The sequence below is a fragment of the Dendrobates tinctorius genome, unplaced genomic scaffold (assembly GCF_039654945.1).
Source record: "Dendrobates tinctorius isolate UK_male_01 unplaced genomic scaffold, ASM3965494v1 ptg000147l, whole genome shotgun sequence".
Lineage (NCBI taxonomy): Eukaryota > Metazoa > Chordata > Amphibia > Anura > Dendrobatidae > Dendrobates > Dendrobates tinctorius.
The window spans coordinates 15,984,614-16,000,811 of record NW_027361814.1 but is presented as its reverse complement, the minus strand read 5'-3'; the positions used below and the strand labels follow the sequence as shown (position 1 = coordinate 16,000,811).

Sequence of the window (16,198 nt, the reverse complement as noted above, 5' to 3'; positions counted from 1 at the left end):
GTGTGGGTTGTACAGTAGAATCAGTCTCATGCTACCATGAGTGTGAAAGCACAACCAACATTCAAAAGTACCCAAAACATCAGCCAGAATGCATTGGTACAGAGATGTGGTTTGTGGTCCCCACCTGCAGAACCACTCCTTTATTGAGGGTGTCTTGATAATTGCCAATAATTTCCATCTGTTTTCTATTCCATTTGTACAACAGCATTTGAAATTGATTGTCAATCAGTGTTGCTTCCTAATTGGACAGTTTGATTTCACAGAAGTTTGATTTACTTGGAGTTATAATCTGTTGTTTAAGTGTTCCCTTTATTTTTTTGAGCGGTGTATAAATTAAAGCCCATTACTTATTATTCAGGGCACAGTAATGAATCCCAGTAAAAAGTCCATAAGGAAACAGTGACTTACATTATACACTTGGCCATGTTCCAGCAGAGCTATTGCTATGTATGCTGTAAGTGTCACATTGTCATCAGATTCTCTCTATAATAAAAAGCAATGACTTCAAATGTCAAAATTAAAATCATCAACCATGTTCAAACAGTTAGAGTTTTTCTGGATATAGTGACGTTTTAATATGTGCTTATGGCCATACTGTACTAATAGCAAGCTCCGGTAGAGTGTCACTTTATAATGGAGGACTATAAGCTATATTGCTGCAATTAGTGGCTCTAAAGGACTTCGTCATTCATGTAGATTAACGGATGTCCTGCTTTAGGAAAGATATGCTTTTGCAAAAAAAAAAAAGGTGCAGACATATGGTAATGTTTGATTTATGTCCAAGCAGCTGGATATTTTTTAACTAAAGTCTATAGTGTGTAATTAAAAATGTAAAGAAAAAGTAATGTAATATTGTACATTAACTTCATGAACTATTATAGACCTTAGGGAAAGAAAAAAGTCATATTTTTTCTTATAACCTCAAAGGTTTATATTTGGATTTTTTTTTAGCATATAAATAATCTGTAAAATTATCCTGCATAAATTTTAAGCTGTTGCAATAATACAATTCTTACTACCTGCGTCCTCCACTAGGGGGAACTTCTGATCTTACTGTATATACAGTGCAGTGATTGGTGCCTGCAAGTGGTGACTGCAGACAGCCACAACTGCATTAACCCTATCACTGTGCAGGGTCTTTGGAGCGCCGTCTTATAAAAGTGAAGCTCAGTCTAAGATAGTTTTCTTCAATTAAATCAATTACGAAATTTGGTGGGCCGCAATAACTTGTGATTATGTACGAGTATAGGCAGAGTACTGTACATACTCGTATGTATTGAGTGCATTTAAATCTGTGGTATTCATCAGTGGCATAGCATGTGTGGTACTAGCAGGTACGCAGGATGCAGTGACGAGACGTGAGACGGTCTTGTGCTTTTGGTAACAACTTTTATAGGTTTATAGGTAACTATCCACAGGGATAGTCTAAGCAACCGAACAAGATAATAGGAATTGCCCTCGCAGGGACTCAATACAAGCAAACACGGAAACATAAGAACACGGCTACGTCCGGCAAAGCCGGTCACTATAGGGCCGCAGTATGGCCGACTACGGGTCCTTAACTATATAGTGTCACTTAACCGATTCGACGTCCCCCGGCGTCCCGGATGTTGGTTCTTCGGCGTAGCAGCCGCTGTGCCCAGCCGCTGAAGATCTGTCGCAGACTTCAAGCGTTCCGACGCTGCGGTGAGGCAGGGGCACGACAGGCCGCCGACGGCACTGAACTAGCCGCGGCCACGGATAGAAGCGGGGCGGCTGCGGGCGGCGGGGGACAGGCCCCAGCCGCGGGCTGACGTGAGGCGGCAACGGCCACTGGGCCCCGCGGGCAGGCCGCAGCTGCGGGCAGGAGCGAGGCGGCAATGGCCGCGAGTGACTGCAGGCAGGCCGCAGCCGCGGGCTGGAGGTAGGCGGCAGCGGCTGCTGGTGACCGCGGGCAGGCTGCAACCGTGGGCTGGAGTAAGGCGGCAGCGGCCGCTGGTTGATGCGGGGCAGCGGTTCTTGGACGGTTGTCTCGGCGCCGTCCCACTGATGTCCAGGGGGAGTGTCTCTCCTGTCTCTGGCCTCCTTCCTGGCTCAGGTGAGTCGCTCTGGCTCTCAGTTGCTCCCACGGTCTCCTGCTCCTTCTGTCCCGTTCTGCTGACTCTCTCTGACTCTCATTCCCCGCCCCTTTTATATCGTCTCCTCCCCCAGCCCATCTGTCAGTCTTACAGTCCGTCCCTGAACTCTGTCCCCCGGAAACAGTTTCCCCCCGGAACCTAGGTGACGGTCCCCTTGGTTCCGACCCAGACACTCGGCAGGGACCCTCTCTCCCACACATGTGTGGGCAGAACCTGGGGCAAGGCAAGAATATTGCCGCCATTAATCTGTGGACCTTCGGCACTCCCTGAGTCTCTTCTGTCACTCGTGTCGCTATTTTAGCATGTGTTGCATTTCTTAAAACTTTCTGAGCTATTCCAGTTTGCCTTATGGAGCCTCTACTTTATTTTTGGCTTGAAATTCGGCATAAAATTTAAAAATAAAGTTAGTTTCTATTTTTTTACTTTTTTAATACATTTTTTATGTAATTTTTTCATTTCCCTAGCCTTATCTCTAAACCTATCACTAACCATATCCTATAACTTAACACTAGCCTTACCAATATCATAAGACCTATTTCACCTTAGCCCTCCTCACCTTAGTCCTAGTTCTAACCCTAGCTAGAGTTAGAAAACATGTGGGGCGTAAACCATAAAAACAGCTATTAATGAATAAAGATCGTACTGAGTCATTTATGGTGCACTTGATTCAATACTGTCTTTATTCATTAGCTGCTCTGCTTCTGGCATCTCATTTGCTACCTATGCAGAGTGCAGCAGTCAAGAAGAGCATGTCATCAGATGCTGCAGACTGAATTGGCAGTCAATGAGATGACAAAACTCACTTTATTATGCTGAACGCTTTAGAGGACAGCCGCCAGTGGCGTATCTAGGGGGGGGGGCAGCCGGGGCATTTGCCCCGGGCGCAGCCAGCAGGGGGGCGCAGTCGGGCCGCCTAATGCAGCGGTCCGCAGTGTCCTCCCTGGCGGCTACGTTCTGCCGCCCCCCTGGCCTGGGAGTTGGCGGTTCTCTGTGACAGCCGGCGGAGAGAAGGAGGCCGCGTCAGCTCCCAGGGAGCATTTGTACTGGTGTCTATACAGACGCCAGTACAATTGAAGCTCTGACCGCCGGGTCAGAGCGACGTCAGCAGCGTGATCAGGTCATGTGATCATGCTGCTGACGTCACTCCCCGGCGCCCAGAGAGAATCCTGGTGGTAAGTGTGCTCCACTGTGGAGCTGAAGAACCACCGAAGATGGGAGATGAGGGGGAGTTAATGAGTGGAGATGGGGGGGATTTGTAGAGGGGATGGGGGTTAATGTGTGGGGGCGTTAATGAGTGGGGATGGGGGTTAATGTGTGTGGGAGTTAATGAGTGGGAATAAGGGTTAATGTGTGGGGGGTTAATGGATGGGGGTTAATGTGTGGGGGCATCAATGAGTGGGGATGGGGGTTAATGAGTGGTGATGGGGTTAATGAGTGGGGATGGGGTTAATGTGTGGGGGGATTTGGAGTGGTGATGGGGGTTAATGAGTGGGGATTGGGTTAATGTGTGGGGGATTTGGAGTGGTGATGGGGGTTAATGAGTGGGGATGGGGGTTAATGTGTGGGGGGATTTGGAGTGGTGATGGGGGTTAATGAGTGGGGATTGGGTTAATGTGTGGGGGGATTTGGAGTGGTGGTGGGGGTTAATGAGTGGGGATGGGGGTTAATGTGTGGGGGGATTTGGAGTGGTGATGGGGGTTAATGAGTGGGGATTGGGTTAATGTGTGGGGGGATTTGGAGTGGCGATGGGGGTGATTTAATGTGTGGGGAGATTTGAGGACACAAAATGAAGAGTATGTATGAGAAAACAGTATGGGGGATGGGTGCAGACAGTATGGGGAGCGAACGGGTTAATGTAAGTGGACACAGTATGGGGAGTGAGGGTGATGAGATGTGTGCAGAGACAGTATGGGGAGTCGGGGGTATGTGTGAGCAGACAGTATAGAGAGTGAGGGGGTTAATATATGAGGAGACAGTATGGTGAACAGGTGGGATAATAGAGGAGACAGTATGAGGATGGAGGGGAATAGTGTGAGGCGTCAGTATATTGCAGATATTTTTATTTAGGAGCATTATAATGACACTTCTATCTTTAAGGGCATCGTCTGGAGATTTGCTGCAGAAGACCGGAGAAGATGGAAGTCTGCAGAGACGAGATGTGGATGAGAAAACTCATCATGGGGTCTGGACAAGAAGAAGAAGAAAAGGAGACCGACTGCAGAGACGACGTCATCTATAAGGTACCTGGATGTAAATGTTATTTGTGACACTGACTTATTCTCATGGTTTTATTTATATTAGGAACATTAAAGGGGTTGTCCAGGTTTGTGCTGAGTCTGCAGTCATTCTATGTGACTGCAGACTTCTGAATTCTCACAGTGCTCACTGAATGCTGTCAGGATTCTCTTGTGCCGGTAATTTACATACATGCGGTCACATGCTGACTAGACATGTGTGGCCTCACTCAATGATAATGAACAGAGTGAGGCCGGGCACGTCTAGTCGGAATGTGGCCAGAAGTATATAAATCACGTACTTGTGCTGACATGATTGTACATCGGCAAGGGAGAATCCTAAAAGTGTGCAGTGCATTAGTTGTGAGAATTCAGAAGCTGCAATGTCCGGACTCAGCTCTGCAGGTTCCAGTGGTCATCACATGGACACTTCAGTCATATGCGATTTTCATACTTGGTCATGTGACAACGAGCTTCTCTTCCTGCTTCTCTCAGTTTTTTACTGAACATTGAGAGCATTAGGGAGAGCAGCTCGTGGGTACATGGCTAAGTGTGCAAGTCGCATATGTACTTGGATTGGGGGGGGCGCTGAACCAAATTCTTGCCCCGGGTGCCAGAAAGCCTAGATACGCCTCTGACAGCCGCTGACGGTCTTACTCATTCAATTTCCATATGCCTCTCATTAGCCCTTGGACCAATTGACATTGTGTGTGTGGAAAACTAAGCTACTGCAATGTCCTGTGTATGGGGTAAGAAACATAGCAAATCGGAAGAAATATGCTACATTTTAAACTTGGAGGTATTTTCTAATATTAATATTGTTAGACCAGATGTTGTCCTTGGTGGGATTTGAACCCAGGACCCCAGCGCTGCTAGGCTGCAGTGTTAAACACTTGGGCGGCATGGTGGCTCAGTGGTTAGCATTGCAGCGCTGGGGTCCTGGGTTCAAATCCCACCAAGGACAATATCTGCAAGGAGTTTGTATGTTCTCCCCGTGTTTGCGTGGGTTTCCTCCGGATTCTCCGGTTTCCTCCCACACTCCAAAGACATACTGATAGTGAACATAGATTGTGAGCTCCAAATCTGCTTACAAATATCCTGAGTGGTTTGTGGTCTCCACTATAAGAAAAAGTACCCCCATGTTGTAACCGACAGATATAGATACCATTAAGTAGTTGTTAAAGATTTTTCCAACTTCTTCGAAACATCCACTAGGCAACTGCAAACTACTGAGCCACTTTACAGCATCCTGAACATGCTTCTCCTGGATGTAGATAAGGTCTTGAGCATGACCGAAGGACCTCAACGTGAAGGCCGTGAGCCTAAAATAAGAGACCGACTTACACATTTAGCAACTGATTGTTACATCTTAATATTTGATTTTTTTTTCTCCCATCGAGAACAGTGACAATCTTTCCCAAGGGTTAATACTACAGCTGTATTTTTTACCATTACCAACCGTTGGAAAAAAATGAATCATGGACAAAACCTTTAAATTGCAGAAGATGCTTTTTGCCAGTTGTTCCCAACATCAGAATGTTTAACAATCACATTGCACATGGCTGGTTGCTCATGATGAGACCCCATATTTACTATACACCCATCAAGTTACAAGCAGTCACATTTATGCAGAAATATCTTTCTCTGAGAGTCCTAACTCTTGGCTTCAGTACGTACCATGTGCTACTGTTCGTACCATGGTAGACGCTGTAAGAGCCGTCATCTTTCTTAAATAACAGTTGTCTAAGATAACCTGCATAGCAAAATACACTCACTGGCCACTTTATTAGGTACACCATGCTAGTAAGGGGTTGGACCCCCTTTTGCCTTCAGAACTGCCTCAATTCTTCGTGGCAGAGATTCAACAAGGTGCTGGAAGCATTCCTCAGAGATTTTGGACCATATTGACATGATGGCATCACACAGTTGGCGCAGATTTGTCGGCTGCACATCCCTGATGCGAATCTCCCGTTCCACCACATCCCAAAGATGCTCTATTGGATTGAGATCTGGTGACTGAGGAGGCCATTTGAGTACAGTAAACTCATTGTCATGTTCAAGAAACCAATCTGAGATGATTCGAGCTTTATGACATGGCGCATTATCCTGCTGAAAGTAGCCATCAGATGTTGGGTACATTGTGGTCATAAAGGGATGGACATGGTCAGCAACAATACTCAGGTAGGCTGTGGCTTTGCAACGATGCTCAATTGGTACCAAGGGGCCCAAAGAGTGCCCAGAAAAAATTCCCCACACCATGACACCACCACCACCAGCCTGAACCGTTGATACAAGGCAGGATGGATCCATGCTTTCATGTTGTTTACGCCAAATTCTGACCCTACCATCCGAATGTCACAGCAGAAATCGAGACTCATCAGACCAGGCAACGTTTTTCCAATCTTCTACTGTCCAATTTCGATGAGCTTGTGCAAATTGTAGCCTCAGTTTCCTGTTCTTAGCTGAGAGGAGTGGTACCCAGTGTGGTCTTCTGCTGCTGTAGCCCATCTGCCTCAAAGTTCGACGCACTGTGCGTTCAGAGATGCTCTTCTGCCTACCTTGGTTGTAACGGGTGGCAATTTGAGTCACTGTTGCCTTTCTATCAGCTCGAACCAGTCTGCCCATTCTCCTCTGACCTCTGGCATCAACATGGCATTTCCGGCCACAGAACTGCCGCTCACTGGATTTTTTTTCTTTTTCGGACCATTCTCTGTAAACCCTAGAGATGGTTGTGCGTGAAAATCCCAGTAGATCAGCAGTTTCTGAAATTCTCAGACCAGCCCTTCTGGCACCAACAATCATGCCACGTTCAAAGGCACTCAAATCACCTTTCTTCCCCATACTGATGCTCGGTTTGAACTGCAGGAGATTGTCTTGACCATGTCTACATGCCTAAATGCACTGAGTTGCCGCCATGTGATTGGCTGATTAGAAATTAAGTCTTAACACACAGTTGGACAGGTGTACCTAATAAAGTGGCCAGTGAGTGTACGTTACAAATTAGGACTTGTTCACAGCTCTCCATATCATCAGCACAACAGAAAAAAAAAGCCTAAAACACACCACAACCTGGAAATGGCCAGATGTGATTGCAATTATGCATAATATGCCATCCCAGTGATGTCACCCGGATAAATTATAATATCCATTCTTTGATGTTACTGACTGACATAGATAAGTTCTTCTTTGGAGCAAAAGTGTTGGATTCCTTGCTTTCCAGCAACTAATTATGTCATAAGGCAAATGATCACGCAACAATTTGTTCAATGGCTGCTAATTTGTGTTGCTTGGGACAGACTGTGGACAGAATCAGTCTCCTTCCCCCTCTGGCAGCTAACAATATACGATAGATTGATTAAGCATATGTCCACCATAGAGATATGTTACAAAGAAAAATATATAACAAGGTATATGCTTTTTTTTGTGGTGGCGCTCTGTACAGAAAGAGCACATTTTGCATTGATTTCCTATAAATAAATGGAATGAGAATGCACGTTAGCCACACTGAGACCAAAAACCATACTAATGGCCTCCTTATCGTAAATGATTGCCTATGAGAACGTTAAAATACTGTATACTTTGGGAAATGCTGCTGTCTTTAAGTGCGCCGAAGAAGTATTCATTCAAATCAAATGTACTCCCAAAATTTTGAAACACAGAATAAATCACAGTACTGTGTTTTTCTGTGTTTCAGTCTTCTGGTGGTGTGAACATTGTCCTTCAGACTTGTTCACTGTGTGCATGGCCCATGTGTTTGTACCAAAATTTTGAGTAAAATTACTTGTAAAATTGCCAAATTGTTCGCACATCTGTGCACGTTTTTGGAAGTTTCAGGCATCAAACCTATTGTCTCACACTTATCAATGTAGCTCACCTTTGGTTAGATATGTGAAAGCCTTCTCTTTTATTTTCGGTGTTAGTTTTTTGGTGCTCTCCAAATATTTTACAATATGAGAAATTGGAATAAAATGCACCATATTCTGTACCCCAGATCCAGAGGGAAGTTCAAGCGACTCTCCAATGTTCGAAATGGCACTGCCCATTAAGTTACCTACCAAAACAAAACCAATCTAAACCATGGCTGACCCACTGATTTCATATGGCATTGGACAATTTCACAATCATTTAGACAAGATTATATAACTATTTCTTTACTTATTTCTTTTGTTCTCACCTAAAACAGTGATATGGGCTCGGTCTGAATCTGGCACCATCTTCTCTGGAACTTCCAGTGTAACCGTTTTCCTTATACTGTCACCTAAGAGAATAGGAAATTCCGGTAATTAGAGCTGAGTGAAACGGTTCGGTCAAATTTAAAAGTCGCCGACTATCGCTAAAGTCGAGTTTCGCCGAGCGAAATCCGTCCATAGCGTGAGGTCGGCCATGCGGTCGACGACCCAAGCGCCAAAGTCGGATTTCCCAGAATGCTCGGATTTGCCAGAATGCTTGCATGTGACTTTTTTCAGCCACTAAGCAAGGATGTACACTGTGGGCAACGAGATGACATGTGCAGCGTCCGGGGAGAGAGAGAGTTTTCGCGCACTTTAAAAAAGCGGTCCAGCATGTAGGTGTCCTCCACGCCCTGCCGACTTTGCTTCCCCATTGACTTACATTGGGTTTCGTGTTTCAGTCGGACCTTCAACTTTTCACGATAGTCGGCCGATTTTGTTCGACTCGACTTTTGAGAAAGTCGGGTTTCATGAAACCCGACTCGACCCTAAAAAAGGCAAAGTCGCTCATCTCTACCGGTAATACCTCTGTGAAGTGGACTTGGAAGAGAATGTATCCTGATAACTTCTTTATTATTTCTATTTCATAATTATTTGTGTTTTTGCCTTAGTTACTATGTTGTTTAGAAGTAAAAGTCATCACAAATTTCTTTAGCTTTATTATGACATCTTTTTTTCCCCTGAAAAGCAAAATGTGACTAAATTCACGTCAGAGAATAAGGTGTGAATTCCATGTTAAAGAGTAGATGCTACAGTAGTAGAGGAAGTTTTACAATTGTAATCTGGCTCACAGTATTGGTTTGTCTATAACTTTAAAGTGAATGTTGCTCCATTTATTTACATTTTTTTTATTATGTTGTTCTTATGCTTGGACTGGCCCACAGGAGAGCAGGTGAATCCTCCGGTGGGCCACTGTTCAGAAGTGCTAATGAGTGGGGCTAAAACACTAGATTTGATATTTACAAAGAAAGGCATCAATTAATGATTCATTATATAGCAGCAAAAGTAAATTTATGTACCAGGATCAAGTTATTTTTGCATGTAGCTGAACAGTAGACCCCTAGATTAAATGTTACTGGTGGGTCCTTGTCATCCCAGATCAGCACTACTTATACGGAACTTATCTGGTTTGTTTTTTCTTTTACAAAATTCATGATTAGAGCTTTAGTTTTCTTATCAAGAGCTCCAAATCTCCTACATAGGCTTAATGTTAAAAAATAAAATTCTGTCTTCTTGCAACTGACACCAGCAGAAGCTTTTAGTTGTGTGTTTAGTTAAAAGCGATGAGAAAATTTACGAAACTCGTATATACAGTATATCTGAAACATAATCCCCAAAACAATTTTTTTTTACCTGATGGGCACAGGAGAAGTGACTGCGTATTTTCTTCTAAAATTCCAGAGGGCTGGTGAAAGAAAAGAAAAAGAAAAAAACTATATTAATACCATGAATTAATGTCCAAATATAAATAACATTGCAGCAACGTACAATTCCAGTGCTGTTTGTGTTTTCATAATCATAACAAGAGAATGTTGTCATCTAATTATAATGCAAAATAACATAACAAATAGTTTTTTCAATATAAAATGATTGTTACTTTGGTTGTAATGTTCTTACCTTTGACTTTATTGGTGGTTTCCACTGCAAATAATGTCCTGTAATAATCACATGCACTGAAGTTTTTTTCTATACTGGAGAGGCCCATAGCACCCTGCATAGTCACTTGATTTTTGTTAACATAGTGTGAGTAAAGAGCTATGCAATTGGGATGTAGTTCAAGGGATGAACCAGAACATATTGTCACAACACAGTTGTTGGGTGACCCAGGACCTGGTGCTCCTTCCCTGTCCCTAACACTAGGGGGTGCCCTAGCTCGCCCTTCTCCCCAGAATACTTCTAAAGGTGAAGATGCCGGGGCCTACACCCTTGCCTTATCTCCTGAGTTAGCCCTCTGTCTGTTCTCTTTCCCCACCTAGGGAAGAGGGGCGTTACTGTGCAACATAGTTCACCAACCTGACAAACAAGGCAACACAAGCAAAGTTTAACAGAAAACTCTAGGCATACAAAATATTTATTCACATACAATAGAGGTGTCATGATCCGTGTTGGATTATGACAGATAAATGCACAAGTAACCTTTTTTTCCCTTAAGCTGTGTGCTTAAAGGTAGTTTTGCCCCCGGTGGCAATTAGGGTCATTGCACTGTGGTGATTGCAGTTCTAGTTTTGACCCCGGTGGCCGTTGGGGTCATTGCACTCTGGTTACTTTAGTTTAGTGCACGTGATTATCACTAACAGGTGTGATTGCTCTGGTTTAACTATATAGGAGTGTCTTGTTCTCTCACTCACTGTTGGTGATATTGGTCATTTTCAACCATCCCTGGTGGAGGAAGGAGCTAGTGAGAGTTCCTTGCAGCACAGTCAGAGTCCTGGTGTGGAAGAACCCACAGTGAGGAGTTCTTTGCAGCTCTGACAACGCTTGGTGTCATAGCAGCTATTCAGGAGGAAAGCTGCATTCTGGTCTCTGTTGCTGGGAGCAAGAGCTACAGAGCAAAGCTAAGTGGTGTTATCCCTGTTTGTACCTCTCCTTTTGTGTGTTTCAGTGCAGTGGAGGGATTAGTTTCTGCACCATCCATTTCACTAGAAAGGGCTAGGTGCAGGGCGAGCTAGGGTTTTTAGGTATCCTGCTCGGCGACAGGTGTGGAGCCTGTATAGGGACTGTTAGGAGTGTAGAGACACTGACTCAGGGAAGTGCAGGAGGTCTCCATGTCCACGTTCCCTATCGCAGGGCCCTCCATTGTATCGGTTTCCCTGGTGTTTCCCTTTATTATTTAAATTCGCCCTGCTGGAGGCGGTGTATCCAGTTACACGTGTAATTCTGAAATTCGCCTGCTGGAGGCGATGTATGCGGCTGCACGTTATATTATTTAAATTCGCCCTACAGGAGGCGGTGTATCCAGGGTCACGTGTGTCAGAGAAATTCGCCCTGCTGGAGGCGGTGTGTCCAGTCACACATAACCATCACAAGAGGAATGCACTGGGGCATGAAGGTAGGGGAATAAACCAAATTAGAGAAGGATAGGGAATTACCACACATACAAACCAAGAAACAGTCACAGGTAACTCCTCCAACTCTTCTTCTCATAAGAATTCCTCTCCCTCCATTAGCCATGCAGCAAATGCTAGCTCTGACAAGGATTTCTAACAGAGCCCAGACTATAAAGTGGAAAGGAGTGGCTAATCGAGCTCAGCTGTGAGCACAGAGATTTCCAACATGGCCGATTAACTGCTGTTCTGCCAGAAGGAATAAACACATTTAAAAGAAGAAGTGCTTCTACTCAGCGCCAGAGTAGGAGCAATCAGACGCTGCGGTCTTCTAGCTCCACATTGTTGCAGTAATCCCATGACACATACAGGATGAAGGAACATGACGTTTTTATTATCTACGCTTTTCAACGTTATCCAACTTCTTCCTCCGAATATAACCACAGTAAAAAGATCCACAGACAAACAACCCATCTTATATGGTCCTCTAATGGACCATAGCAAAGACTAGTGGACCACATAAGACCGGTTGTTTGTCTGTTAATCTTCTTACTGTCACTATTTATCCTGAGGAAGACATTGGATAACTTTGAAACGCATAAATATTAAAAATTGCATGTTCCTTTATCCTGTATGTTTTGGTTAATCTGTGGAACTTCACTAGCAATGAAGAAAACCATCTATATATCCCAATTGAATATTATCCTGTTTTTTAACCCCTGGCTTGTGGCAGCTGGTTCAATTTGCTCATAAAAGGGTTGTGTGATCACAACTCACTAGGTAAGCAAGATTTCTATATTCTTTTCATGTGTACCATCGGGTAAAACCCTGTTGCTCCCCAATTTTACGCCTGGTAATGAAAAGCTATGGAGATACCTTGCTGTGAGGAGATATTTGGGCCTTTTGACTAGTTAGGTGACAACTGTCAGTAGTTGTCAGTAGTTACCAAGTCTGAGATCAGTGGCAAAGATGTGTTTCAATGGTGTATACAGAATTTATGGGACCCCTCAGTAAAGATACAAATTGAGCCCTTCCTCCAAATATAATCATCTTTCAGTAATTTGCAGAGTAGAGGCAACATTGTCTGACTGACGACGCATCTGCAGGCTCAGACACAGTCATGGTGCATAGGTCCAGTCACAGAATAGGTTAGCCAAAAATGTCTGAAGACTTGACTAGCCAGTAAGAGCCTCTCTTTGTTTATTAGCTAAACAAATCAGCTGATGCTTTTGGGGTCCAGGAGCCGGGACCAGATTCAGAAAAGTGTACGGACGCTTCTCAAGAGAGAGGCAGATTGGTACGAAACTGAATGTTTGTGTTTAATCTCAATCTATGTGATATGTTAATAGAAACAAGAGATATGACTTTAGACCACATTACTTTATGAAGGAAGCAGTTCCAGAGTTGAATGGTAATTTCGTAGTTTTTATTTTTGCGTGTTTTGTGCTTGCACCGAGCTCTTTTTCAAAAACAAACAACATAGCACACCCATGTTGACATATATGAGGGGTATACAAAAATTTCTACCACCCATAGTAACAGAGGACAGCGAGTCCTTTTTGCCATGTTTGAGGGATGAGCTTCCAAGAGATTATTGGTTGCTGTAAAATTTTTCATGACCCTGCCTTTTCTTCACACTACACCCCTACTTGCCGATCCCACGTCCTGATACATGCTCCCTGAATATACATTTGGATTCTGGGGCTCCTCCTGATGAAACACTGCCTTCCTGAAGGTTTCAGTGGTGCTAATAAGACTTTCGAACTCTTGGGTACTTTGAGAAAATTGTCAAACATGCAATACGCTAACATGGTCTAAAAATGTATAAATAATCTAGCTAAAATAATGTCTCTGGTGGCAAAAAAAAAGAATCCTTAGGGCTTATACACCTTACTTTAAGGCTGTGGGTGCCCATCAGAGGCTACATGGCTCTAATGTGTATATGAAGCCTTATGTTTTATACTAGGAAAATATGGAAACGTGTAAAACCATACTTTTATGCAGGACTTTAGGATGGAGATATTCTCCTCTCATGGGAGAATACCTCTGTAATACAGGATCATTCATATGCACTCAAATAGAAAAAACTGTATGTCTCTGTATATAATCAGGCATGTAAAAGTACAGTAGGGCCCAATATCCATAGCTTGTATGCAGCTGTCATACATCTCATGTATTATGCCTAGTTAAAATGTAAAAATATTAAATCCGAGATATATAGTATTCCACACACCTTTACTAAGATATTTTTCTCGACAATGTCTTCTTTTTCATCCTTTCCCACAATTTGGACGTAGTCTGTGCATCCTCCTTCAAGCTCAATAGCAGTACTTCTCACACTGACCTGAATGTTACCTTACAGTAGAAGAAGATTAGGTTCAGATGTTAATCGATCGAGTAGAAATCATAAAACTGCCTTAAAGCACCACTCCAGAATTTTTTATTATTTCACAGCGGGAATGGTATCACTAAGGTCTCTTCCCTGCCTGTAGTAAAATATTTACCAATAGAGTTGAGCGACTTTTGTTTTTTTATGGTCGAGTTTCGTTTCGTGAAACCCGACTTTTCCAAAAGTCGGGTCGAGCAAGATCGGCCGATTATAGGGAAAAGTCGGGGTCGTCCCGAAACACGAAACCCAATGTAAGTCAATGGGGAATAAAAGTCGGCAGTGAGAGGAGGACAGGAAACACACCTACAGTGCTCATTTGAATGCCAAAAGCATCAATTCTTCTTACTTAAGCTTGTCAACCTTAATTAACTTCATAATACAAGTTACGCACTGAAAAATGGGGGTTATTTGGCTAAAGTTGTGGGGGAGTAGGGCTGGCTCCAGGTTTTCATGTGCCCTGGGCGAAAGAGCGCCCCTTTAACACATACCACAACTCATCATGCTCCGATACGGCAGAGAAATAGCGGTATAGTACAATGAAAAATACTTCACTTTTTACATCTCATGACGAGGCCCATCTATTTCTCCATACAGAATCACTGGTCCCATATAATGTTTGAAACAGTATATGATGTGCTCCACATAATGCTACAGTATATGTTGGTCCCCATGGATGAAGCTCCACTGCCTTATGGGCCCAAATAATGCTCCAAACATAATGGGCCCCATTTCTAATGCTCTAGTGTATAATGGGCCCTGTAAATGCTGCTCCAGTGTCTGATGTCCACCTTTGGAATGTTCCAGTGTATGGTGGGCCCCATCTATCATTCTCCAGAGTATAGTGCTCCCCAAAAATTGCTGTCCCAACATTGAAAACAATCAAATAAGTCTCCTCGCTAGGGAATCCCTGTACTAGTCTGGACTCCTCGTCGTCCCCATCTTCCATCTCACTGCACAGTATTTCAACCTTGCAAGTGCTGTGATCCTGAGCAAGCAGGGGGGGCCCACTCGTTGGCGACGGCACTGGCACAGGGCCCCTGATAGTACGGTGGTGTGTCTGATGGCGGGTGGGCCGAACCTGCACTTTCATCTGCAGCTTCCTCTTTGTCACCGTGTAAGATGGAACTGTATATGGGAAGGGTAACCTGAGTTTCATCAGGGTCAGATTCAGGCCGTGTAGCGTGCGAGGGGAATGTAGTGGTCTGGGTCAATGTACCAGCAGATTCATCGAGCAGTGGCTGGGCATCAGTGCACTTGTGTCGCCCCCAGGAGTACGGTCGCCACAGTGGCATTACCTTCCTCCTAGGGAGTGTGATGTCATGCTTGGGAGCAACGAAGGATCTCTCTAGCAGGTTAACTGATTGGGCGGCGATATTCCCACGAGTCATGACCCTCCAAACAGCGTTCATGAAGGCAAAGTGTTTGTTTTACGTGGGCAGTATGGTTGCAAAGCTGAACCTTAAAGGAATGTCCAGAAGGGCACCACCAGGAGTGGAGCCTACGGCGTAATTTGACTCAACACGGGCAACCTCAACCATGCCAGCTACAGAACAGATGCACACATTGCAAGCTTAATTCCGTTAACGAACGAGACTCCGTCATGCCCCGCGGTCCGAGTCCGGCTTACTAGAGGGACACGTGAGGCTCTGGCACATGAGATTGGCCAATAACTGGTGTGTCATGCCCTTACATGTCCGTGGCTGCATGTGCGCTACACTGAAAAGGCCAGCGTTTGTCGCTTACAGGTGCAGATAACCCGCTGAACAACGTTAGTGATGGGGATCACTGATTACAATTATTACTCGCGAACGATGATTTCCCAGTAAGTGCAGGTCAACCGCAGTTCCGGAATTAGGCCTAACGGACATTCCTGAAAAAATGAAAAACTTACGTGTGCAAACCATAGGTGCTGTAGCTTGCTTAACAGCTCGCCAGCCGTTCTCACGCCCAGTATGGATTACACGTGATTGCTAGTGTTGAGCATTCCGATACCGCAAGTATCGGGTATCGGCCGATACTTGCTGTATCGGAATTCCGATACCGACTTCCGATATTTTTTCAATATCGGAATTCGGCATCGGAATCGGAAGTTCAAAGTTGATTGACGGCTTGACGTCATCATGATGCGCGGTGTGTGCGCATCATGATGCGCCGTCATTTCGGGCCTTCCGGGGGTCTCTGCCGG

At 44.4% G+C, this 16,198-nt stretch overlaps 1 protein-coding gene across 1 annotated transcript in view; it reads right to left on the bottom strand.

Moving 5' to 3' along the window:
- The window catches only part of LOC141049750 (alpha-2-macroglobulin-like protein 1), a 160,939-nt gene that overhangs the window by 55,163 nt on the left and 89,578 nt on the right, over positions 1-16,198 (bottom strand). Inside the window, 7 exon segments of the mRNA XM_073546477.1 lie at positions 409-483; positions 5,517-5,673; positions 6,029-6,104; positions 8,226-8,402; positions 8,526-8,609; positions 9,934-9,985; positions 13,858-13,979. Coding sequence (XP_073402578.1) covers positions 409-483; positions 5,517-5,673; positions 6,029-6,104; positions 8,226-8,402; positions 8,526-8,609; positions 9,934-9,985; positions 13,858-13,979 — 743 coding nt within the window.